The sequence below is a fragment of the Bemisia tabaci genome, chromosome 4 (genome assembly GCF_918797505.1).
Source record: "Bemisia tabaci chromosome 4, PGI_BMITA_v3".
NCBI classification, from domain to species: domain Eukaryota; kingdom Metazoa; phylum Arthropoda; class Insecta; order Hemiptera; family Aleyrodidae; genus Bemisia; species Bemisia tabaci.
Window position 1 is genome coordinate 37,464,417 of NC_092796.1, and position 25,936 is coordinate 37,490,352.

At 36.3% G+C, this 25,936-nt stretch overlaps 1 protein-coding gene across 14 annotated transcripts in view; it reads right to left on the reverse strand.

Annotated features, from left to right (window-relative positions):
• LOC109031500 (SH3 and cysteine-rich domain-containing protein) overlaps positions 1–25,936 on the reverse strand; it is a 319,664-nt gene that overhangs the window by 13,848 nt on the left and 279,880 nt on the right. For 7 of the 14 annotated variants that reach the window (XM_072299796.1, XM_072299789.1, XM_072299798.1 and 4 more), the window contains 3 exons: positions 23,450–23,473; positions 21,321–21,446; positions 3,854–4,012 (listed from right to left, as the gene is read on the reverse strand). The exons of 2 other annotated variants lie outside the window; for them this stretch is intronic. In XM_072299796.1, the coding sequence (XP_072155897.1) occupies positions 3,854–4,012; positions 21,321–21,446; positions 23,450–23,473 (309 nt within the window). Of the gene's footprint in view, positions 1–3,853; positions 4,013–9,230; positions 11,265–21,320; positions 21,447–23,449; positions 23,474–25,936 lie in introns of those variants that run through there. 5 more of the 14 variants (XM_072299791.1, XM_072299800.1, XM_072299795.1 and 2 more) reach the window with 3 other exon arrangements.

A 25,936-nucleotide genomic window follows, 5' to 3' on the forward strand; every position in this document is an offset into this window, starting at 1 on the left:
TACTAAAATGTCTAAATGTTTCAAAATGTTACCAAAATATTCTACGTGTCAGACATACAGATTTTAAGCCACCGTGTCTTTTATGAATGCTGACCACAAATCTTCTATGCCATGAAAAAAATATCGTAAGATCATTCGAACGTTGCACATTTTCCTTCAATCGAGAAATCCGCGATTTCGCTTCTTTGGATAGAAATCTGCGATTTCGTTTCTTTGGATGGAAATCATTAGAAATTTCATAGGACAAGAACTTCTCTCAAAATTAAATATATAAATTGGTAAATTTGGTAGCATTTGAATGAACATACAGCGATCTTCCTTCGCACGTTAGATGATACGTGGATCACAACGTCTGGATGCAACTATTCGTGCGCGACTGTTGCCTGTGTTGCATACACTAAAAAATGAAGGAATGCGAACTTTATTCGAATCAATTTCTCGGCTATTATTTTGAGGAAGTACGCCATGAAACCATTCAAATGTTGCCAAATTTTCCTAGATAAAGCAAATATTCTTGCGGGAATGTGTATACATATTTTTTCTCAAACTTTCCAGAAAGATCAGAATGAATGGAGAATTTGTACACAAAAGTTTTATTGCTTTATCTGAGAGTGCTTAGTGAGCTGCGTTTGCAGTATTTTTCAATTTTTTTTTCTGAAATGGAAAATTGGAGAAAAATAGATTCAAAAGTGAGGAAGTAAGTGCCGCTTTGTGACGTCCTCTGGTGGAATTTTCCATTTAACACATGTATTTTAGAAGATTGGGTTATTTTGTCAAAATTTCTCCAAAATATTGTTCAATTTAGCAACCAAAGATATCCTCGCGCTCAGTTTTTTTAACAGTTCCATTTTTAATATGTGAAAACAAAAGTTCAGACACCTGCAAATTCTCTGTTCAGTAGAGCTTTTCTGGAATTATTTTGGGAAACATCGGCGGATCCAGCAAATTGGCAACATGGTTTTTCTCAGTTTAAGCCTATGACAATGTATCGATTCTTGGAGGGGCCACGTGCTCCGACAAGGATCGATCATTGAATATAGGTTTAAATGGAGGAAACCCATCGTTGCCAAATTGTTGGATCCGTTTCTGTCGGGAAATATTCATAATTTCTCGGACGGAAATAAATATCTTAACATGGGAAACTCCGCAACGATCAAACGCTCCATACGCTATTTTGCGGTGAGGGGACGGGCAACGAAAAACATTGCGTGACGTCATGATTTTTCGCGGAGAGCATTCTGCGTTGTTTGGCGGTCGGCGTTTTTCTTTTCCGGGCTGAGTGATTTGACACTCTATCGCGAAGCTGAAAGCCACACCTCTTTTTAATTCACTTAGAGTCCTCATATCAGTTTCGCTCGGAGTCCCTTGTCGTAGATATGGAGTGTTTTTATTCTGCACTTCGGAAAATCATCCTAGGCAGAACTCACGAACCTATACAAATGAACCATAAGACAGGATACGGAGTTCAGCACCACAATCTCGATGACCCAAGTGGGTAACCACGTACCTCCGTTTGCGACGTTGCAGACTTCGTGTCATAAGTAATTTCTTTTTTCTCTGGAAAACCAACCGACGTAATTTCTTAAAAACTTTCTCATTCTTCTTTTCTAGTAGCAGAATATTCTGCAAGGAATTCAAGCCATAACGTGGTTTGGTTTTTTCGAAAAAGTAAAATGGGAGCGGGTATTTTGAAACATCGCAACAGAGATACGTGATTTTCAACTTCGGCCATTTGACACATGATTCCTCACCAAAAAATTAAATCCTTACCCTGTCTAGTGATTCATTACTCTTGTCATCAGTGACACCTTAAATAGATAGTCTCGTGGTTTGAGAAAAAGTTCGTGTTTCCGTCTATTTATACTAAAGGAAACCAGAAAGTATCTATTTCGCGAAATATTGCATGCTCACTTATTGCCTATCTAAAACTATTTTCTAGAAAATGCATGCAAAGAAATTGGTTCCGATTTGAGTAAGAAAAATAAGAGCAGGGATATTGAAGCAACGTAATCCAAATATATAAATTTCTTGTTTCACCATCGACCTGGGCCAATCAAGTTTGTCATATAATCGTGTTTTGATGGTCAATTCTCGAAGGGAAAAAATGAGATTTGTTTAAACAATCAGTTTTTAAGCCCATTTTAACCGATATTTTGCCGTTATTCTTTGTCTCACCAACCGATGTTATTTCTAAGCTATATATTTTCTACCTGCATGGTTCGTTCGGACCAAAATAGAGGAAATTCTAACGTGATTTGACTAACGACAAATGACGTCATTCACACTATGTAAACAAATGTTTTTTCGTCAATTTTGGCCAAGGGATTCAGTGTTGCGACCCTATTTATCTTTTTTTAAATCGCCTCAAAATTAAGTTGGCAGATCACGATTCTATGACAACCGTAAGTAGCCCGCCGTCCAGGGGTGTAATGCTAAAGTGCGCGCGGTGTGTGGTCAGTATAACGATGATGGAGAAGAAGTGTGCGTTTGATGATAGTGAGAGAAGGTGCGTAACTTTAAGGAGAGTTACAGAGAGTAAATTTAAGATGTTTGTTCGCAAATTTTTCTATTGTTTCAACTGTAGGTAAAAAAACTAGTTTGATCCCGAGACAGCCGAAAAATCTAAACTGGACGTGGTAACTTCTGAAAAACATTTATCCGGTTTATTCTTAAAATTTCTTGCTAAAGTATAAGTAAATTTGCAGCTTTTCCGGAACTTTGGTTTCTGAATTATCACAAATTTTCCATTTTTCCATTCCCTGACTTTCCCTGTGTTTTTCCACTTGCCCTTAAAAATGTTTCACTTTAGTTATGTTCACTTAAAAAATCAGATTCCCTCTTTTTTCTGCTTTTCCCTGATTCTCGAACGAAAAATTCACTTAAAGTGGACAAAATGAAGTTCATTAACGTGCGAAATTTTTCGGACTTATCGCGGTGACCGAAAATGGTAGTGATAATGTTGGCGATTGTGATTGTGATTATGAAAGTGATAATGAAAGTAACAACGATATCGATAATGATAGCTCCTGGTAAAATTGGCTGTCCATACTGTCACTGAGCACGTACTCTAGAAAATAGTACCAGAATCATACGCAAGACTTGGGTACATGATGAAAAGTTATCATGTTAAAAACAAATATTCAGTCGTAAACTTGCATTTTTACGCACGTATTTGGTGAATACTCCAAGAGGATGAAAAAGTTCAAGACATTTGACTTTACTGCACCCGACTGTGCAACTACGTCATAGGGATGGTCGTGAGGCTTAATTTTTACGAGGGGTGATATTTGAAGTGAAAATGATGGTAATAGTGATATCAAAAGTGATGGGAATAGTGATCTCGATAATGAGAGTGATATAGTGGTGTTGATAATGAGATCGATAGTGAGGGTTACAGTGATAGTTCTCGATAGTGATAATGTGAGTGATAGTAATAGTGATCGATAGTGATAATAAGAGTGATAGTAATAGTGATCGATAGTGATAATGAGAGTGATAGTGATAGTGATCGATGGTGATAATAAGAGTAATAGTGATAGAGATCGATAGTGATAATGAGAGTGATAGTGATAGTGATAATGAGAGTGCTAGTGATAGTGATCGATGGTGATAATGAGAGTGCTAGTGATAGTGATAAGTGGTGATAATGAGAGTGCTAGTGCTAGTGATAGATGGTGATAATGAGAGTGCCAGTGATAGTGATCGATAGTGATAATGAGAGTAATAGTGATAATGAGAGTGATAATGATAAATATAGTGATAATGATAATGATAGTAGTATTAGGAGCGAAAGTGAGAAAGAGCGTGACGTTGAGGGTGAGAGTGTGGAGAAATGGAGTGAGTAGACACGTACACTGGAGTCTTGATGAGCTGGAATGGCTGGAATGGGCCTCTACGTGCTGGCTGGAACCACCCGTCCTCCTTCGCTGAACGTGCTCCGTCGACTCGGGAGAGTCCAAAGACAGACTCTTCATTCTCAGGTTAAGCTTATGCCGCCGCGGACTATGGGGCGCTGAAACCACAGACGGACACTACTAGTAGCGGACAGCACAACTAAAAGCCCTTCAGACTCCCTACTTACTACTCTCAAAAAGGACAAGCGAAACTCCTGTATGTTCTCCTCTACGCAGAAAATTGAAATTCGTGCTTGAGACGCGAAGTTCAGGTCATATCGATACCTGAAGTTTTCGGAATGAGGGTCCTGCTGCGGAAGTTCGGATCATACATGAGAAGAACCTTGGTACTTGGGTTGAAACTTCTCTGAAGTCAACCAAAGCAAGGGCATGGCGTGCTTTTCGATTTATCGATTGATCTGCCATTTAAACCTGTGGAAAAGGATCGATAGACAGTGTTAGCAATGAACATTTTAAGAATCGATTCTTTACCATAGCTTCAAATGGGAAAGTATCAATTGCCAATCATGTACGCCTCGCCACCGAACCGACGTACCTTCAGATGTGTGACCCGAACTTCCGCAGCTGGACCCCTATTCCGAAAACTTCAGAGATCCATATGACCTGAACTTCAGGTCTTGCATATGAAGTTTTTCTTTCCGTGATCGAAAGCATAGATAGTAGATTTTAGAGACCCTGTACTAAAACTGTAAGGTCACATTCATAGTTGTAATCTGAACAGCTCCTTTCATTAGGGGGCCCCTTATGGTTAACGTCCTGATTGAAGGATTGAGTCAATTAAAGAGGTCGAACATGAAATTTATCTTTCATATGTTGTTCTTCCTATGTTTAGTGGTTCAACTCAATAAAGTTCCACTTAAAGATCTAATTCCAAAGGTACAAAGTAGAATTTCACTGCACGTTTGTGAAAACTACCGGTTATGGTACATGATATGTTAAAAGCCACTGTAAACATCCTTCAAACCACAATGAGAACCATACGAGGCTCCTTCAAAGAAGGAGCTGATTAGGGAAAGACTATAAATACACGCCTTTGCCCGTTTTTTGCAGTGATGTTTTGCCGTGATGGGGAAAAACGCCGTACAAACATTTGAATGTTTGCCAAATTCCTAAAAAAATAATTTTTTTTGGGGGGGGGGCGGCTGCATTTTTTTTTTATCATTATTAAAGTTCTTCATTTTCATTTCCTTTCTTTACAATGGATACGTATGAATAAAAAATGGGATGTTCTCATTTGTCTTTGAATTTTTCAGACGCATGAGATCATATTGCGGACGAAATTCTCTATAAAAATTTGGAGAACATATGCATAAATTCTTCAGAAAATTTGTTTTATCGAGGGAAATTTGGTAGATTATGAAGGCTCACACGGCGTTTTTCCTAGCACGGCAGTGTTTGTTTTCTTGCTCACCGAGGAACGCATCAATGTTTCACTTGTCCTAACTGAAATCCTGGTATGTAACAAAACCTGGTTCGCCGCGCAATGTAGTGGGCAAGTTTCTGAGGTTACACGATGAAATGTGATTATTTTACATGGGTTTAAATGGGAGATGCTGGTTTTTCAGCACGATCTGACAACAATGGTAGTAGAGGGCCTTGCCCTGAAATCGCTCAGATTCATTCTAATAAAAAAAAAAATTCTTTAAACTCTATCTAGATTCTAGATGTCTACTTATGACTAGGAATATTCCATTCCACATTTGTTTGGGACCTTGAATGGGATAATTTCATGAGTCCACCAAGTCTACAAACGATAGAAAAATTTGCAGGGATTTCGCAGGTTGAACAAGTTTTTCTTTTTCTGTAGCGTTTTGCACAAAAATACAGCAACGTTATATTTGCTTATGATACGATACCAGGATTCCAGTGAGATTAAATTTAATGAAATTAAAAATAAATGAATAAATAAGGAAATAAATAAAACTTTGGGTCAAGCGCAATTAATTTTAGCGCAGCTTATGCATTTACTAAGACGCTTCAACTCAAATAATTACTTTAAGTTTGGAACACAACTGCGTAAGAAGTTAACATAAAAATGACGGGATTTTAGCAAGGCCTTGCACAATTATCAAAGTTATACATGCAGCGGTATGAAATATTGCGTCATAATATTAATAAATAATAATACTATGTTACAACTTTCGACTTTGCTTCATTTGAATAACCGTTAAGTTACTCAACTGTCATTTGTGTTCATACCATATTTTTTACAGCTTTTGTGAATGAGCTGCTTCCAAGAAATCTGACACTTGGTATTTTTGATGCAAAAAAATGAATATCGTTATTTGCATCAATTATTATTCTTTTACGAGCACTTTACCACGTTTATAAAATCTGATTTTTCTGTGGAAACTCGTGCGATAGGTTTTGTATGGGATGTAAAATTGCTACCTTCAGATTATTCCATCAACTAATCATATACAGGTAAATAAACAATGAATAAGTTTATTAAAAACCTTAAACTACAAGGCTCTTAAGAAACTATTTATTTTTTCAAACTAGAAACGTATGAGGAAGACTAAAGTAATCCAAGATGAGAGAAGAAACACCAAATCAGACCGCAAAGAAGTTAGTAGGTCACAAAAATACAAACAACCCAAACAGTTTCATTAACGCATTGTAAAAATGCTACTTTATTTTATGTATATATCTTCATTCACTCCAGCCTCATTCTTCAAAATCTTACGAGGGGATTTTAAATTCGTAAACTATAGATAAACTATCTCCCACGTACAAATTTCAGCTATTTATAGTTTAAAGGAATCTGAAATGCCTCCTAATGGTGCAGTTACACGATCAAATTGAGCCATCAAATTGAAGCTCTGATTGGTGGAAAAAGACCTGAGGTGAGGATGCGACCAATGAGAGGCCCAATTTGATGGCTCAATTTGATCGTGTAACTGGACCTTTAAATCCTAAATAATCTCTCGTACATTTTGCGGTAAGAAAATAAAGCACTGCGTAATGACTACATGCTCACTCCTTTCTATTACTTCAGCTGGAGAGGAATGAATAACACATTCATGTTAAGCCATTTTTCTTGTGTATACTGTGTCCCAAAATACACAACTAACTTTCAGCCTACTGTAAGTGCTCATACTATTTACTTTACTCTGTAATTAAATTTACATGTTTAATATTCACTTTTACGTATCTCCACCACCTCCCGATTCGTGTTAACAGTCATGTATTATTTTGACGAAACATTAGGTCCTGTTATTAATCCTATTATTAATTTTGTGCTGAAAAATTAAGCTACGTTCCTGTAAAAAAATACCCGTAAAACTGGGGTTTTGAACCCTTTAAACGAGTCGAACGTATAGAAACAAATCCCTAATTTTTTTATCTACCATTATGTGTACTCTACAGGGATGACTCCTCCTATTGGCATATTACCGGTGGGATGTAATTTGGTTAATATAAACACTCGAGCAAAATGCGACATCAAACTACTTCAAACATACTTACAGTCAGGAAAGAGTATTCTAAAAAAGGCATTACTAGAGGTATCTAACTTCTTGAGTAATTGATGATTTTCAAAAATACCTAAACTTTCACCTATGAGACAGATTTTAAGAACTCTGCTCAGTTAGAGTTTCTTAACTTAGTTGATTGAGACCTATTGGCATGCAGCTGACTTAATGTCCATGCAAGCACATAGATGCACTTTCCGTATCAAACCAGGTATTACTGCTGCGGAGACGAAGAGTAATATATTTACACGATGGGCCATACATTATAAAACAAGTATATTGCGTCACATTCACACTGACATGCTTGAAATTACTCGATAACACGTACCTTTATTATCGTTTACCTTAAGGTCAAGAAAAATTATAATTGTATAGAAATCAAAACGTTTCACTCTTATTTGTCAGTTGAATTTCTGCTGCTTATTCTTTTTTTGAAAAATTCGGCGTTTTTTGACATGTGACATTATTTTTTTGCCCTAAGGATACATTGCAAATCAACCATTGAGATCTACAATTTGTGTTTTATTCCTGTAAGCACCCTCCTTTGATTTGTTTCTTTGTATAACGCTCCTTTTTATAACTTAAGAAAAGACCCACCGGTACACGGATGGATAATTTTATTCTTTGGTTGTAAAAACTATAAATCAAACAAATATTTTAATCCTAGATCTGGAATCTGTTGATTCGTTGACAGGGAGAATTAGGACTTTTTGTGTTCAATACTTTTCCAGAAAATCTCAAAATCTTTTAAAAAAAATGGAAAATTTAGTTTAACATTGCTCGAAGGATATTTATTTGGCGAACATTTTTGGCACTCTTAAGGACATCCTGCCCCTACCCCTATCCTTCCTCCATCCAAAAAAATCTCACTCAGAAAGTGAACTTCCCCTTTTATGAAATCATCAGTAAGTAGCGCGCTTATTGTCAATGGCAATGGTTCTTATTCAGCAACAATGGATTTTGTCCTTTTAAATGTGCATAATCTATGTTTAGCGAATTAAAATGCCTCATATGGAATCATTATTTACGGTGGATTTAAATGGAGAAAAATCCATATATTTTACTGGGGTGGATTTGACAGCCATCAAATGTTCGCACAGCGATCTTCCTTAGCAAGACAGATTAGTTGGCTATTGTTTTAACAATTTACTGTCATTTACTGTTAAGCACGGTTCAATTATCGTAAACTAACCGAAAGCATGTACCGTAAGGTGTAACAACGGCACAAGTACGCTCTGTGTGGTCTAGAAAATTTGTCACCGTTTTTCTGTATATATATCGTCTATTTCAAAGAGAGCTCTCAATACTGACGCTTCATTCTAAAAGAGTCACGAAAGAAAACCCAACTTCAAACCGTAGAAAACAACGACAAGAAACAGATTGCATTTTGGATTTTTCCGCCAAAAGGATTTTAATAAGTGTTCGTTTCTGAACGCGCAAGTCACTAGCAGAACAAGAAAGATGAAACCGATTTTCATAACTTTCTCAACATTCCACACAATTGCCAAGAATAGACAAGATAGGCATCAAAGCAAAAAGTTCAACCGAATAAAACCAAACCAGAAACGAATAAAGAATTACCTTCTTTTAAGAGTCACATCATAATAAAGAAACTGATTTCCAACCTCATAGAAAGATCTTCTTGGCCGCGCCAATCAGGAAAGCACGCTTCCTGTATCAATTTTGGGTGAACGTGTTGACCTCTTGCCGTGAAATCAATCACGTAAAAAGATATTCAGTTATGGGAACGAACATTGATACTCAACTGATGAAAATTTCTCATTGTCAACAGTTTTTAAGGACAGTTTGTCAAACAGGAAAAATAAAAGAAAATTAAAAAATATTATAAAAATAATGGATTCTATTTTTCACTTAAAACAACGACACAAACATTTATTATGGTGTTGAACATACATGTGTGAGCAAATTTAGTCTAGTCTTTTTTGTGAATGAGTCTATGAGTTGTGCAAAATTTGAAAGCCGGGACTGTTTAATATATTGATATACATATTTTTCCCCCTTTTTTGCTTCGGATAAAATACTAAGAAGAAAATGTCGAAAAACGTAAATCTTGCTAAACTCACAAGAAACCCTGCAGAAGTAAATTGTTTGTAGTAACAGGTTTGTCCTTTACACTATACATTTTTCACATTAGTATTTAGTATCACAGTTTGCTTACTTCATTGGACAGTCTTTACATTAATTTAAACCCAAAAAGGACCAACAGCAAAAGGTCTTGAATAGGTTCATAAATATTCGCTATTTGTCTTTGTAAATATTTTCCATCACGTTGAGTCATAACACATCACCTTTTGGAATCCAGCGAGGAGCTGACGTGAAAGTGCCCCACAAAAAAATAATTAACTTCAGGTAATAAAGTAGGTCTAATGTCTCTAATCCTCGCTCATTCGTAACAATAATGCGCGGACGAAACACATTGAAATCTCACATTATAGAAAAAACAGTGCCAAAAAACAGACGAAAAGGCAGAGTTAAAAAATTCAGAATGAAATATTTCACGAGGAGCTAATAATTTTATGTTCAATTCAATACCTATTGCGGTTTTTGCGACAGTAAATTTTCGAGAGACATTTTACAAACACATCGCATTTAAGATACATGTGAATGAAAGTTCTCAAGAAAGAGAAAATTGATAGGAGTGAAAACAAAATAAGACGAGGAAGAATTATTTTCGGAGTAATCATTCGCCTCAAAAATTAATTTAGGAAGTTTTAGTCCCTCCCCCCTCCCCCGTCGAAAGGTAAAATAACCGCAGGAAAAATTGCAAATGATAAGAATTCGATTGGTTGATCCTTTTTCAAACTAAATGGAAGGGCCTCAAAGCAAGGCTCATCTCTTCATGTGCATATGAAACTTAAGTAGAGATGCTTTCATTACGGACAACTTCAGGCCTAAGTTACAATCAGGCATCGATATGCGGTACAAGTCGATTTATTTCCTTTAGTAGAATTTAGAGAGGTCATGGCCAATGTCTGAATTCCATTGGAGAGACCGATGCCTGTCCAAATTAAAAGCGACGATAAAGTCACGGAAATGATCTGCACTCGTAATGAGTGGACCTATTTGATATTTGAATGGATAACGTAGGGCTGTGGTCAAGGCGAATCTATAGCGAGGGTGAACAAACATCGAGAGTTCGAACACTGCAACACTTTTTTGCTAAAACACTGGTTTCACAATACATTTTTGGCAGAAAAGGATCCATTGCACCAAGAAGCACAGTTCCGCAATTTGTTACAAAAATCTCGTACGAAGGACGTAATTTATCACCTAATGAATTACTAATACAACCCAGGTTCGATCCTGGTAGTTCGTGCCCAATTTTAAACGAAGTTGCAAATTTTTGACACAAAACTTTGGTCAATTTTTCCCAAAGAAAGCCTATTTCTCATATTAACACACAATTTCGGTACTTTTTATACTGTGAAATAAGCACAATGGAAGTGTCTTTTGCCAAAAATTGTATTTGTGATCAGTTCCATTTGTTTTATTCTCGATGTTTGCTTACTTCCGGTACAAATTGGATTACATTTTGCAATAAGGAACCACTGTCCCTGGCTCTTCCATGAAAACACCTTTCTGCATTGGGAAACCAATGGCACATATGTTGTTTTTAAAATGGGCCAGAAATAGTGGTTTCTTATTGCAAAATGTGATCCAATTCAACTCCCGGAGGAGAATAAACTCAGCGGAAATTTTAGCCGGCGAACCAATCAGGACCTCCTTGATGTGCCACCACCAGAAGATCTGTTATGTCTGGGATCCACTGCGATTTCGTTCTCTTGAATTATCTCTCCGCCACCGAGAACCAAGGGTTGACCGAACGGCCGAGTTCCCGAAGCGTACTGCAATTGTTCTGAAATCGGGCCCCGTCAAATGAGTATCTCTTTGTTTCAATGTTAACAGCGAAAACACCAAAATAAAGTTAAAGTCGCACTCCAGAACCTTGATATGTGGGAGTGTGCTGTTGGAATGGGGGCCGTTCAAACATTATAGTCCAGGCAATAAAGGATTTTACCTTGCAAAATTTAGGTGAAATCAGGTTATGATCGATTCCTATGTAATTTTTTACGCTGAATCCGAATTTTTGGTTTCCCAACAAATTTTCCTTGTGCTAACTCCGGAAAATCGGAAAAACCGCGAAAAATCACGTTTTTCCGCGGTTTTCTCGAGATATCTCTTTTCCCGTGCGATATATCGAGAAAATGGTTATTTCCAAAAATAAAGCTGATAAAATTTCCTACAAAATTGATCTGATTGTTTTTCTCATACGTCCACTAGGGAGAGAGCTGGAGCCGTGGAAAGCTCTAAAAACTCGTAAAATCGCGATTTTCCACGGTTTTTCGCCATTTGTGTGCAATAAATTTGTTCTTTCGCAAAATTTCAGGATAGTCTTACCTTAAAAATTAATGCTGCTTACTTTTAAGACACAAATGATGCCAATTTTTTCTTTATAGGTCCATTGGAAGCGGTTTTAAAGCCGTGAAAAGCCATGAAAAGCTCGAAAATCGCGATTTTCCGGCACATTTTCGTAACAAATCCGTTCCTGTCCAGAGAACTCATTTGAAGTGACTTCAAAATTCAATCTTATAAAATTGTCAACATACATACGTAGAATTTTCTCCCATGGCGCGCCCTCGTGCTCTGCGACATCCAAACGCCAGGTGTGCTTATCTACGTAAGGGTTAGTAGACAACGAACGACGTAATAAAGTAGTGCAATTTTCAACATACTTAAATGATGTTGAAATTTCCTTGTATATCTGAAGAAACAACGGATATGGATGAATGGAATGATGTTGTAATAGTGCAATCCTGCATTATTTACGCTTTCGACAAATCCATATCGTAAATAATGCAAAAAGTTGAAATTTGAAGAATGTACTACTACAATTTCTGAACTGATTTTTCTAAATTTGTGGATATTTCTGTTACACATCCGTTCTTGTGCCAAAAACTCAGCTAATGGAGACTTCAAGATTTAATCTTATAAAATTGTCAACACATTTATGACGTGAAAAGCTTTTAGCATGGGTCAAAAATTGCCGCATAGAGAATTATGTGTAGCTCAAAAAATGCGAAAAATTGTGATTTTCCACTTTTAAGCCACAAATGAATCATCTTGTGTAAAAATATGGGGCTAAAAATATACCTCAAAAATTTAAAATTCAATGTGATGATGTTTTCAGTGGATTAAATTGCACAATTATGTGTCAAAATTTTAATGGTACGTGTGAGAATGCACTCGATGAGCGGACTTATTCGCGGAACTTATCGTACTTGATCCTGATGATTTATGGAATATACTCCTGAATCGTTCACAGAAAGAACAGCAGACGATCGAAGAGATGAAAGAAGTTCGGAGACGTTTGCAGGTGGCATTAATTTCACTCAATTTTTTTTTTTATATTTTTATTTGAATTGATAGAAATGGCCAGTGATGCTTAAAAAAATGTACACATTCACTTCATATACCGCAGACATTCAAATCACGGTTTCTTCCACTTCGGTTTTATCAGTGATGTAAATGAAGCGACTCTAGGTAATTGAGAAAACAAGATCGTGAGAGTAATCACGGCACGCACCCGTGAACTACTCATAATTTTGGGAGGCTTGTACGATAGATGTAGAATTTTACCCTTATGGCAGATCACATTAATATCCTTGATTTCAGCAATCATGACATTACTCTATTAATTGCACAAGTGTCACATTATTTCCAAATAATTGTAGCGTCATTATGAACCAACAATCAATGGATAAATATACTCATTGACAACGAAAATAAGATCCTGAAATGCCAAGGAAGCGAAAAATCGCGATTGTATCTGCGAACCGTATCAATGCAGGTTGCTTTACTCATTGTTCTCCTCTCAGATTAATACCAAAAGATTTTCCTAGGCATACGTTTCTCTTATTCTAGTAAACGATGTTGCAAAAGCTCAAACGAGCAATTCAAATTAAGATAAATCCATACCAGAAGTTCCTGTTCTCCGATTTAGACGATGTCATGCTGAAGTCGTAAAATACTGCAAAGACGGCAATGATGACAACGCAGGTGAGAATTTTCCCATCAAGTTTACAATAAATTTTCCATGAGTTGATTGAGCAGAGAAAATTTACATTATAGTAGGCACAAATTAACATTCTCAAATAGCAGAAAAGAAAGAAAAAAAACACCGATAACACCTATAACAATTCAACAATTACGTTCCTCTTGCCATTTTAAACCATGACCCAATTTTATAACTTAGTAGCTCTTTCACCGATAGAAAATAATATGTTAGGTTATGCCATTATACCCGTGCTTTTCATTTTGATTTCAGATCCTCAAGACATTCAGTCAGCAGAGTGCCTGACCATGCATCTGAATTATACTTCTTGACCTTGAACATATTTACTATCATAGTTCTTATCTAATTATTACGATACTATTATAGTTGTTTTCGCATAATTGAAAAATTGTATCAATACATTCTTTAAATTTCAAACTTTTCAACTTTTTGCATTATTTACGTTTTCGACAAATCCATATCCGTTGTTTCTTCAGATATACAAGGAAATTTCAACATCATTTAAGTATGTTGAAAATTGCACTACTTTATTACGTCGTTCGTTGTCTACTAACCCTCACGTAGATAAGCACACCTGGCGTTTGGATGTCGCAGAGCACGAGGGCGCGCCATGGGAGAAAATTCTACGTATGTATGTTGACAATTTTATAAGATTGAATTTTGAAGTCACTTCAAATGAGTTCTCTGGACAGGAACGGATTTGTTACGAAAATGTGCCGGAAAATCGCGATTTTCGAGCTTTTCATGGCTTTTCACGGCTTTAAAACCGCTTCCAATGGACCTATAAAGAAAAAATTGGCATCATTTGTGTCTTAAAAGTAAGCAGCATTAATTTTTAAGGTAAGACTATCCTGAAATTTTGCGAAAGAACAAATTTATTGCACACAAATGGCGAAAAACCGTGGAAAATCGCGATTTTACGAGTTTTTAGAGCTTTCCACGGCTCCAGCTCTCTCCCTAGTGGACGTATGAGAAAAACAATCAGATCAATTTTGTAGGAAATTTTATCAGCTTTATTTTTGGAAATAACCATTTTCTCGATATATCGCACGGGAAAAGAGATATCTCGAGAAAACCGCGGAAAAACGTGATTTTTCGCGGTTTTTCCGATTTTCCGGAGTTAGCACAAGGAAAATTTGTTGGGAAACCAAAAATTCGGATTCAGCGTAAAAAATTACATAGGAATCGATCATAACCTGATTTCACCTAAATTTTGCAAGGTAAACCCCTATTCTATCCTCTATTGCCTGGGCTATTAGGCGTGAATCAATTAAAGGGGATATGGTTCAGCTTGTCTTACCGGGTCTCAAAAAGGAGAGAGAGGGGTGTATCCAGTCTTAATTCAGTCTCGATATAAAAAAAAAAAGAGATGGGATATGGCAGTGTATAGATATACACCGCCATACAACCATAGTGAACCACAGTAATGCCATATAACCTACAGCCTCACAATCTGCGATGTCACCAATTTTTGGTTATTTTTTTATTTTATATTCTCCATTATTATCAGGACCGGATTTATGGGGTGGCCACATGGGCCGCGGCCCATGGCGGCAAATTTAGGGGGGCGGCAAATTTTGACTTTTTTTTAAACGTAGGTACAAAAAATCGGATTCAGAAAAAAATTGCAAACGAGAAAAGGCGAAAAAATCTCTCATTTCCCGAGAGTATAGTAATTTCTAACTTTGTTGTCTTTCGGCGATAAAAGAGGCAGCACCTTCAATTAGTCGAGTTAAGAGAGAAATCAAGCACCCAATTTGGCCTGGAACGGCGCGGTGTAGAGTGAAATGATGACGAGGACTTGATATTGAAAGGAAAAGCCCTCGGCGCGGCGGTCGGCGCGTTACACATAGTAGCGCCTACAAGACTGCATGAATACTTCACGCATTGCGTCAAACACAGTGCGGTCAGCAGCGGTCGGCGGGAAACGCATGGCGCCTGCAAGAGTGCATGAATACTTCACGCATTGCGCCAAATACAGTGCGGTCAGCGCGGCGCGGCAGCGGAAGTTAAAATTATGAAACCACATTTATGTTTTGCAAATTTTTTTGCAAAAAATGTGTCCAACACGAGTAAACGTGTCTTATACAACCCACCTCCTCCGGCACGTTCACTTGATGGTTTTTATTAAAGTTTCAGAACGAATGAGAAGGGGGCGGCAAAATACAGGCGGTCCATGGGCGGCAAGTAGGTAAATCCGGCCCTGATTATGATAAATTACAATAAATCTACGTTGAGACAAGAAACCCAAAAAAGTGGCTTTACTCTGCTCTAACATCAATAATTTGAAACAGGATGCCCGTATATATTTCATTGGTATTAATAAGAAGTCAGCGTGCACCCCATGAGACAGAGTCACTAATACTTGAGAAGAATTTACTTTAAATAATGAAGAAAAAGAAAACCTCTGAAACTAAAGAACGCATTTCGGCATCAGAATTTTTTAAAAAAGATTTTGTTATAATTGGTATCCGCAAGATGAATCTACAACGTTGGAACCAGGTAAAATCACTATGTGAAGATGCGATGAAAAGTAATGTACAAATCTTTCTTCTCACATATCAAGGCTCTTTGGCACGATGTGAAATTAATGAAAAATGAAATTAAATAAAACCAAAACAAGAAAAATATGAAATAAAATTAAAAAGTAAAATAAACCTTGAAAGAACACAATTAAGTCCTTTATGAAACCAACAAAATATAAGAAAACAATTTTCTACTGAAAATTTCAGCTTTCAAAATTAAGTGAGATAATTTACTTTTCTCTTGGCCAGTTTTTGTTTAAAAAGAAAAAAAATCCTGGAATATAGCTTCTGAGATAGAATGCAAGTATTTGGTAAAAGTAAAATCATCATACGCATTTGGATTGCTTTTCTGCATTAACTACGTAAACTTTTCTTTTTGAATTCTATGTATTTCTATTTATCTCCACTATATTTTCCAGCATCAAGTTACTCTCAATTTCACTTATTTCATAATTTCATTCATTTGAAAAACTAAATATTATTACATTTAATTAGAGGCCACGAGTAAAATCTGAATTCTACTCTCTGTAACTAATATTGACATTGATTAACGCATAAAATAATTTCAAAAAAGAAATTATTAAATACAATCCAAGCATTTGGCACTAAAAAGAATATTAATTTAATGCAGTGAAACCTTTGAGAAAAAAAAAAAAAAATTTAAACAAGCGAACTCAAACTAGAAGGGCAGTAAGGCAGTTAGTCAAAGTCAAAGTTTTAGTATATGTTTAGTATTGTTATTCCTTACGGGAAGTGAATGAAATATAAAGGTCATTAGTGTAGAGAATGATTGTTAATGAAAGATAGTAAGTTTTTAAATAAAGGAAATCACAGTTATAAGAGATGTCATGACCTAAACGATTTTGAGTTGATGGAACTGAATCAGACGGGAGTAAATTTTGTGTATTGCTTTTATCATCGATGTTGGGTTTCTCTTTCCAATCATTCGAGAGGTAAACTCATTAAGAAACGATTGAAATACCTTAACCTATCTCAACATATAAAGGAGAAAACGATTTGATAAAAAATGTCAATTTTCGTCAACGAAAGGCTCCTGGTAGATTGGTTCGCGGTATAATATACACGCACATAGATCCCAGGGCGGATAAGTTCACGCACTTTTAAAGCGAGACAGAGGATCTGTAAACTCGATTCTTGTATTTACTCTCAATGCTAAGCTGAAGGCAGCTGATCATCTGCCATACTCTAAAAGTGTGTAAACTTATTCGACCTTAATAACGAAACGGAAAGTGAGGAAAAATATTATTATATTCCGAGAGGTATCGAATAATATATTTTACATCGAGGAAAATCTCTGACGCAATCACTGAATTCGCCAATTTCATACGAAAATCAGTGGCAAAAATGTTGTCCCTAAACCGGGGAAAAAATAATGCTATCATGCTTACTGCAAAATGTGCTATAATTATTGGGAGCCAGGCGAATTTTTACCGAAAAGAACGAAATTTTGAACTATAAATTTAGCGTTATGAATCGAAGCTGAAATGACAGAGTTGAATCCTTAAAGGATCATTTATTTGCCTTCGTATGACGTGAACTTCTCGATAAAAAGAGAACATGCCAGACATTGGATCATAAGTAACCTTATCTCAGCATCAAAATTTTGGACGTAAGAAGGGACAGTTCACATTTTTACAAATTATCAGCATAAGTGTTAAAATTTGAGTCTTGGAACCATTTGATAGAATAATACGTATAAATGTGTAAGTCGCTTCATAGCTCTCCCTGGCGCTTTACCACACCTGACCTCCACTGCCCCTCGTCGAACCACAACTCCTCGGGCTTCGGAATAATATGAAGATAAATTGCAAATTAAAACAGTTGCACTTTTGCCTTCACAGCTCCAACTCCTAAATTTTTTGGGTCAGAAACGTGTTCTTTTGGCGAGCAGATTGCGATTTTAATCTTTAATTCGGACATTTGAGTTGTATTTTCATTTTTTAAGAACCTATCAAGCTAGTTGTCACATAGAATTTACTTATCTTCTATTTTTGCGCACCTGTGATGAACGAAAAGTAATTTTGATTTTTAGAGAGTTTCAAGTGCTTTCCTAAAGATCGGTGACAATCCGTAGTTTCAGTGAATAATTTCACTAATATTTTTTTACATTTTAAAATGAAAAACGAATATGAACAAAAAATAATAACTTTTGATGACTTAAGTATTTTTGGAGAATTGGTCCTCAGTATAGGATGGTCTTAGAAAAACATTGGACCAGACTCACGAAATTCGAAAAACTTTATCATTGCACATAAAAACGCATTCTATTGTATTTTTGAAGCAGTGCACCGCACCTGACCTGAAATTGCAGTAATCACATCTTTACCAACGTTCTTCATTTTTCGACACATCACGCATTTTTTTACTTTCATTGTTGACCTTTGAATAATATTTACGGAATTCATAAAAAATAATGCTTTAAGGACCTTTGATTTATCACCTTTTTAACACCTAGGCAAATATAGACGTCTGACCATTGTGCATGAGAAAACATTTAACATCCATATGGGTACAGGAATTCGGCATGCTAGTGTTCATGTACCACCAATAACAATTTGGATTCGTAAAACACGGATTTTATGTACATTGTGTGCAGGTCTCAAGAGAAATAATTGAGTGATTTGGCAACGACGGAGTTGATGTCAGGATAAAAAACCGATGAGAGATATTTGAATGGCCCCTCTTTGTTACAGAAAATTTTTCTTCGTGTCCTTTGTATTCGGGAAAATAATCAATTTAAAAAGAAAAATCTGCATCGTCAACATACATACATATAAATCGCTTTACAGCACTCCCTCGCGCTCTACGACTCCTAACCTCCACTGCTCGTCAACATGCGAACTTAAATGTTGTCCATTTTACGATTCGTCGCTCCCCAGACAAAAGGGCTCAACTAAACCCGTGGTGATTCTTAAAAGTTGGCAACACTGTTTTTTGGAGTGGAAACTTTTTAGCGAAGTGTCATAATTTACGATTTGTTGTTTAACTAATGTCCATTGCCCGCCACGTTCATACCTAATTTGTAATTATGAACAGTAAAATGAAGATGGATCTACCAGGTCTCCCCTACTATATGCGATTTTATAGACGGTTAGATATAGAGAGGGATGCAACTAACATTTTGGTGGAAGAAGAGGCACCATTCAAAGAACAGGGGGCTGAAGTATCGTAACTCGAGCAGGAGAAAAGGGATGAAAATCGAACAAATTTGGCCTAGGTGTCAGCTAATAGAAAGAGCCGGTTTGAAAAGATTCAGAGTACATTGTTAGAGCTGCAATTTTAATAAATTTTAATAACCATAGTAGAAATGATTTTTTCACCTTTAGGTGCTTGCCGTAATGACAATCAACTCATGGCAATCATCACTTTTCTAAAACACTTGTTGAAGTTGATTATTCTATAATTTTTTATGAACTAGAGATAAAGCCATTAGCCACATTTCCGGAGGTGCTCTGCAACTCACGAATAAATTTTAGTGAACTTCAAAAAGTTATACAAGATAGTGGGGTATGACCCTGTGGATGACGTAATTCACCGTATTATTCAAAGAGCCGTGCTATTCTCCTTTTTCTGGCGTAAAATGCAAGTAACTGTATTATGTCTCCGGTTTTGCATTCTGAGTCTTTTCAAACATTTTGTTTCCGTTTGATGAAAATTACAAATTCACAAAATGCAAGTGAAATGAATGAAACTCGAAATGCAATTGCCTATAAATGTGATAGTACAAATCTAGTGAAGCTATAGGACAGCCTGAAAGTTACAATGGTGCAGTGCAAAGTTCACCAAACGTCCTGCAGTGTTATATTTAAAGCTCAAAACTGTAATAATAACAATGTGAGGGCGACCTAAGCCGTGGATTTTTTTCTTCATTATGGTTTATATATGGAGAATAAGAATTATAATCAGCATTGGGCAGCATTTATTTCTTTAATTATTTAAGTCAGTTGCACGGATGCTTTGTTTACATCTTAGAATCACTAAAACCAAACCTGAATTGTATTATCTTAAACACCGCCTGATACAGAAGGGCCCGAGTATTCTTAATTGAAAGATTTCCTCATGTATTATATTATTCATTATTATTACAGCGCTGTTTTTAGAATGTTACTTTCAGATTCGAGAAAGAGCACAAACATATTTTGCTGTCATGAATTTCTTGTTTTTCATTTATTCCCTAATAGAAACATACAAAAGCAGATTTTTTAAGTAAAAAATCCCGAAACATATCCTCTTTTAAGCAGATAAAAAATCTAGTAGAGTTTTAACATCCCTTCACTCTACCATAAACTAAATAGATAGAATAAAAAGGCACCCTGCGCGTGCGCCTTTGGTATTTTTCATTGGTCTGAATCGGCTGATTCAGTTTATATGACACCGAACCACTTTTTACTCGGCAAGATCTGCTCGTGTAATGATGAAATAAAAGAAGTAACGTCCATTTCACTTGAACACCTTGTAAATTTGTAATTTCGCTTGAGAATTTGCACACAAAAAGTAAAATACCACTCCATTTCATTTGTGACCGTCCATCGTGTAATGTACGCCATCAGTTGGCAACAAAATCAGCCAAATTCAATTTCTAGGATATTGAGGTGTTTCCCATCGGAAACTCAAACTGTGACTCTCACCTCGACCTTGAAAGAAGATTCTCAAAAATTTTCCTCCATGCGCTGAGTTTCCTCTTCCGCGTGGGCGGTCACATCAAAAAATGAAGAGGATTACATCGATGGGAAAAATCAGAAAATGCGTATCCACGACTACGACGTTGCAAGCTTTCACTCATGTTTAAAATTTGATATTATATGTAGAGCAAGAATAAGCATAATCTGAGGGCTTGGAACGTTTGAGTGCACTGGAAATAAAAAAACACATTGGATCTAGAGTCCAGACTCTTGAAAACATTGACAAGAAAAAATACTCTTGATTCAATCAGATTAAAGCTTAAATCAAAAGGAAATCCGCTCAAATTAAGAGGCTTGGTTCTTGATTTAAGCTTAAATCTGATTGAATCAAGAGTATTTTTTCTTGTCGATGTTTTTAAGGGTCTGGGCTCTAGATTCAATGAGTTTTTTTTGTTTTTTTTCCAGTGTGGAGAAAAAAATTTTTCCATCGATTTTCTGCGTGCAAGAGTATAGCTCTAAGTAAATGACACACTCTGATGTAGTGGCGTTTGATTAGGAGGAGATAGGTCATTCACACAGACTGAGGGGATGGGGGCTGGTGGACACTGGGAGGCAAACACATAGACCTGCGAGCTGACACCAATCTGGAATACAGTAAACGTGTTTCATACTTTCAGGCAGGGAGATGGAGCGGCCTTGAGATCTTGCGCCGAACATGGACAGACTCCGGATCCCGCCGAATAGACGCCTCCGTCGGACGGCTTCAGCAGCCGGCAGCGGGGACGCTACGCCATAATCTGGCCATCGCATACAAATCACTTTTTATATCCGATCATCCTCAACTCTAGTAAAATGCCCATATGGAGCTCCTCGCAAGAGGGCATCCGGTGAGCCACCGAAAAAAAAGGGTCAGGGGTATCCCCTAAAGTTGTGGTACTACCCTACTTTGATGGACGATAAGGACATTTCCAATGGAGATGTTGCATGTGTGAGGAATTTGCGAATGAACTGTTGATTCTTGTGTAAAAGTTCGCGAGAAACACGATGGTGCCACTGGTTTTCTCTGAAATTAACTCCCAAGCTCAAAAAAAAGCTCTCAAGTTGAGGCCTAAATGGAGGGGATATCCCACGCTATCCTGAGAGTCCACGTCTACATCAAGACAAACTTTCCATGCAAAGATAGGGAGCAAATACATTAGCAGGGTTGCTGTGTTTTCAGTTTTGGAGTCCCCAAATAAAGTGGCAGCCCTGTCAATGTATTTGCTCCCTATCTTTGCATGAAGAGTTTGTCATGATGTAGAAGGATATAGCGTTGGATATCCCCTTCATTTTGGCCTCAACTTGAGAGCTTTTTTTGAGCTTGGGAGTTAATTTCAGAGAAAAGCAGTGATACCATCGTGTTTCTCGCGAACTTTTACATAAGAATCAACAGTCAAATCGCAAATTCCTCACCCATGCAACATCTCCATTGTGGTTCTACCCTTATTTGATGGACGATAAGGACATTTCACACACAACATTTTAATAGTAAAAGCACAATGCGTGGTTTGGAAGTTCGTAGCGTCGTAATTTAGTTCCATCCCTACGTCTTAAAAACGACGAATTGGATGAAAAATTATTCGCATCGAATTCCTTGTCATAAATAAAGTTTTACTGACCAAAGGGTGAAGCGTAGCAGATATGACACATCAACGGAATGATTCTAGATAATATCTGTTTATAAAAGAAGATAATACGTTGAAGTATTGCATATTTTAGTGAGACAGAGGTATTATCGTTTAACCCTTGATATGGAAAATGAAACACAGAGGGAGATCAAGCCATTTCAACTAAAATCTATGTCAATAGCAGGGTATTGATGCCAACGATTGAATGCAACTATTCGTGGTCTTAGGATGGCCATGTTGCATACATGAATAATTGAAGGCGTTTTTTCGCTCGTGGTACCTGGCGCGGCATGCTTAGTCGTCGGGAGACTTTCATTCAATAAAAGTGAATAACTCTCTGGAAATACACTGAATTTACAAATGGAGATATGTGCTTCTTTCTCAGCAAAATAGAATGTTCCGTGGATATGTCACATCATGGCCACGGTTCAACAATACATCTCTGGGAACCTTCCAAGATTTAGCTACAGGTTCTATGATGCAGTGTGAATTCCCAACCATTTGATTCTATGTATTTTTATGCATCAAACAGAATTTTTCTTATTTATGCCACGTTTTGCCATGCGGCCACTAAAAATGTTATTCTTGACGGCCACATCATATTATTAATAGTACACATTTTTGACACAAATGATGAAATTAGTAAGCTGTTACATGTAAAATCTCTTGGATTGATATGATAATAATTGTTCCTCTAATGTAGTCATTATGAATAACACTATATTTCATTTAATGGCTCTATTTGAAAATTTGCGTTTCAAGCAAACTAACACAAATTCTCACGATTAAGTTTTTTTAGACAAATTATTAATGAAAATTGCTAATTTTACCATCAGAAACTTTATGACGGTGTCCCAAGTCGACCAAAATAATGGTTCACTTCAGCAAGAACGGCTCCAGTAGTTAAATTTGAAGTTCCACCCCTCATAGATTTTCAATGATATTAGAATGATTATTTGGTGAATGTATAGTGTCTTTTCTTTTTAGCAAAATAATAATAGAAATTACGTTTGACCGCAATTAGCGTGAGCCTTCTATATAAATTGTGAAAATAGAGTGTGGGCAATCCTGCTCAATTACTTGCTAATATCTAAGTTGTTTAGTGTTCAGATAGGTTTAAATAGTGTACTCACGTGGGCGATGGTATAATCTCTTGTCTTAGCATAAAAATAAAAATAAAAATAAGCGAAAATTAACTTTAAATTTTGACATAATAGCATGACAGCACATATTTTTATGCTCATTCTTGTATATTTCCCTATTAACGTACAATCGAATTTCTTCGCATTCGCCATTAATTAATTCGAGTTTTCGTCATTGGCTCCATAATTAGAACTTAGGGTGTTTGCGAGGGTATGACATGTTATGGTTAAATAGTACTTAACAAAGCTCATACGAACTAGACTCACATACTCAAAGCTAAAATGCCTCCGATGAGATATTTTTCTACCTAAACATTTTTCTCACGGCGATTGAACTAGATCTAGAAAATGAACTATTAAAAATGGTCTTGGCACGTATCATGTAGCATATTTATCAATATCATCTTCTCATGATGCTAGTCCGATACACTCAATGTTATATTTGGCCTAGTTTTTTTGGTTGATGAATGAAAAATGTTCTTTTATATCCAGGTGTCATCAGTAAATTCCTCCATTCGCGGTACACGTGATGTAACCAGAATTATTTATTCATCCATACTTTTCGACTTGGCTCTAAGTTTGTTTTGGCATGAAATGTTGAAATCAACACGTTAAGATAGGTTTTTGTCGAAACTGTAACTGACTGAAAATCTAAACAAGAACCAAAAAAAAAACAAAAAAAAACCGCATTTAGCTGAGCCGAACTAACAAGCGTTTTGAAAGTGATTAAGTTATGAATATTTTGACGTCAACCAGTCGTAAATTTTCTTTAGTAGAAAAAAAGAAGAATAATTTCTCCATGAAAATAATTTCTTATGTTGAATCCGATGAACTTTTAAACTTTCGCCTTTTCCGGTTTCAAGTAGCTGGTGTAGGTTGGTTAGCATCTAAAAAACGTGGCTCATTTAATTCACCCAATACCGGTATTTTTCTCAATTGAGAAAATTATGGAGTTGTAATTTATTAATGTTGGTAATTTTTACATCACAAAGAACAGGCAGAATTATTAAGCTTTGATAGACTATCATCATTTACATTATATTTAATACCAAATTCGTGTAATGATGAATAATTTGTACTTTTTCCCGCAAGGAAATAAAAGTTACTAGTATAGGATTTTGGACACCTGAACTTAAAAAAGCTCATTTCTATATTTACGATTAGTTTTGAGTATTGAAGGGTTATTTTTCATTTTTACAAATTGATCATTGAATTTAAAGTTCATTACTAGGTACTTATAGTCTTATGTTTTTTTTTAATTTCTTTGTTTAGTAAATTATTTACCATTGACAAACTTTCGATTCATCAGATTATTCTCATTCGTCGTTTATTTTTCAGGAAATCAAAAAGATCGAAGTTTTTTGACAGATTCAGCTTTCTTTGTTGGAAAACAGACAAAACGATCAATATTCACACGAGTGTTAGAGGCTAGAAAGGAGACGGGACATTTTTTTCACAAAAACCATACAAATATTTAAGGCATACAAATTATTTACAAAATGAAGAATTATGAACAAAAGTCAAACGAACAAATTCGTAACTAAGCGTGCAAAGTCATCAATTTATTTCAATGAAAACTTCAAAGAGGGAGGCGCATAACAGCGTGTAACCGAGCAAATAGCTCCAGTCGCATACATTGAAAAGGTCCAAAACACAAAAAAGGTGGAAGCTTTTCAAACTAGATCCCAAATTTCCCTAAAAGATTCTACAAACGTGTCATAGACTCAAATTTAAACGACTTATGATTCTTTGCGAAAAATAGATATGTATAATCTTTGGCACAAGTAACCTTTTTAAGACTTATAAGTGGATAAAATATCACCATATTTGGACCACATTTTAAAAGCAAGAGCCACTATTTCTGGCTCATTCTCGAAATCACTCATATGTACGCGAAAAATAGTTGCACATACGCTATTTCTATAGTGGGCCAGAAATATCGGCCCCTCATTGCGAGAAAGTAGTCCATTTATCTTGGCTTAAGACCGCCCTCACCTCTCATTAATGAAACGATTAAGCGGACCGGAAACACCCAGCGCTCATACGTCTAAAACCGGAAACAGAATCGATAAGAACGAGTGCTTATCGAATGAACGGCACAAGCAGTCGGATACTTATATCAACAGCGGCGGTGTCAAATATCACAATAGTCCCTAAAGCTCTAGTAGATAATAAACCGAGAATATTCAACATAGCAGTGCCATTCGACAACGCCGAAAACAGCGTTGTCAGACGTCTTACGAAACGGAGCCGTTTCAGATAGGGGTTGATCAGTAACTCGCAAAATCACTGGCCATTTTTCAACCGTCATCAATAATGTGCTGGCACGCTATACTGCTGTACTGAAGGAATATGCCGAACGAACATTTGACTGTTGCCAAAATTCACCGATAAAATATTTATTTTCGAAGAAGATTATTCACGTTTTCTTTTCAAAATTTCAGATGATTTACATTACGTTTTAGTTACGAGTGACAT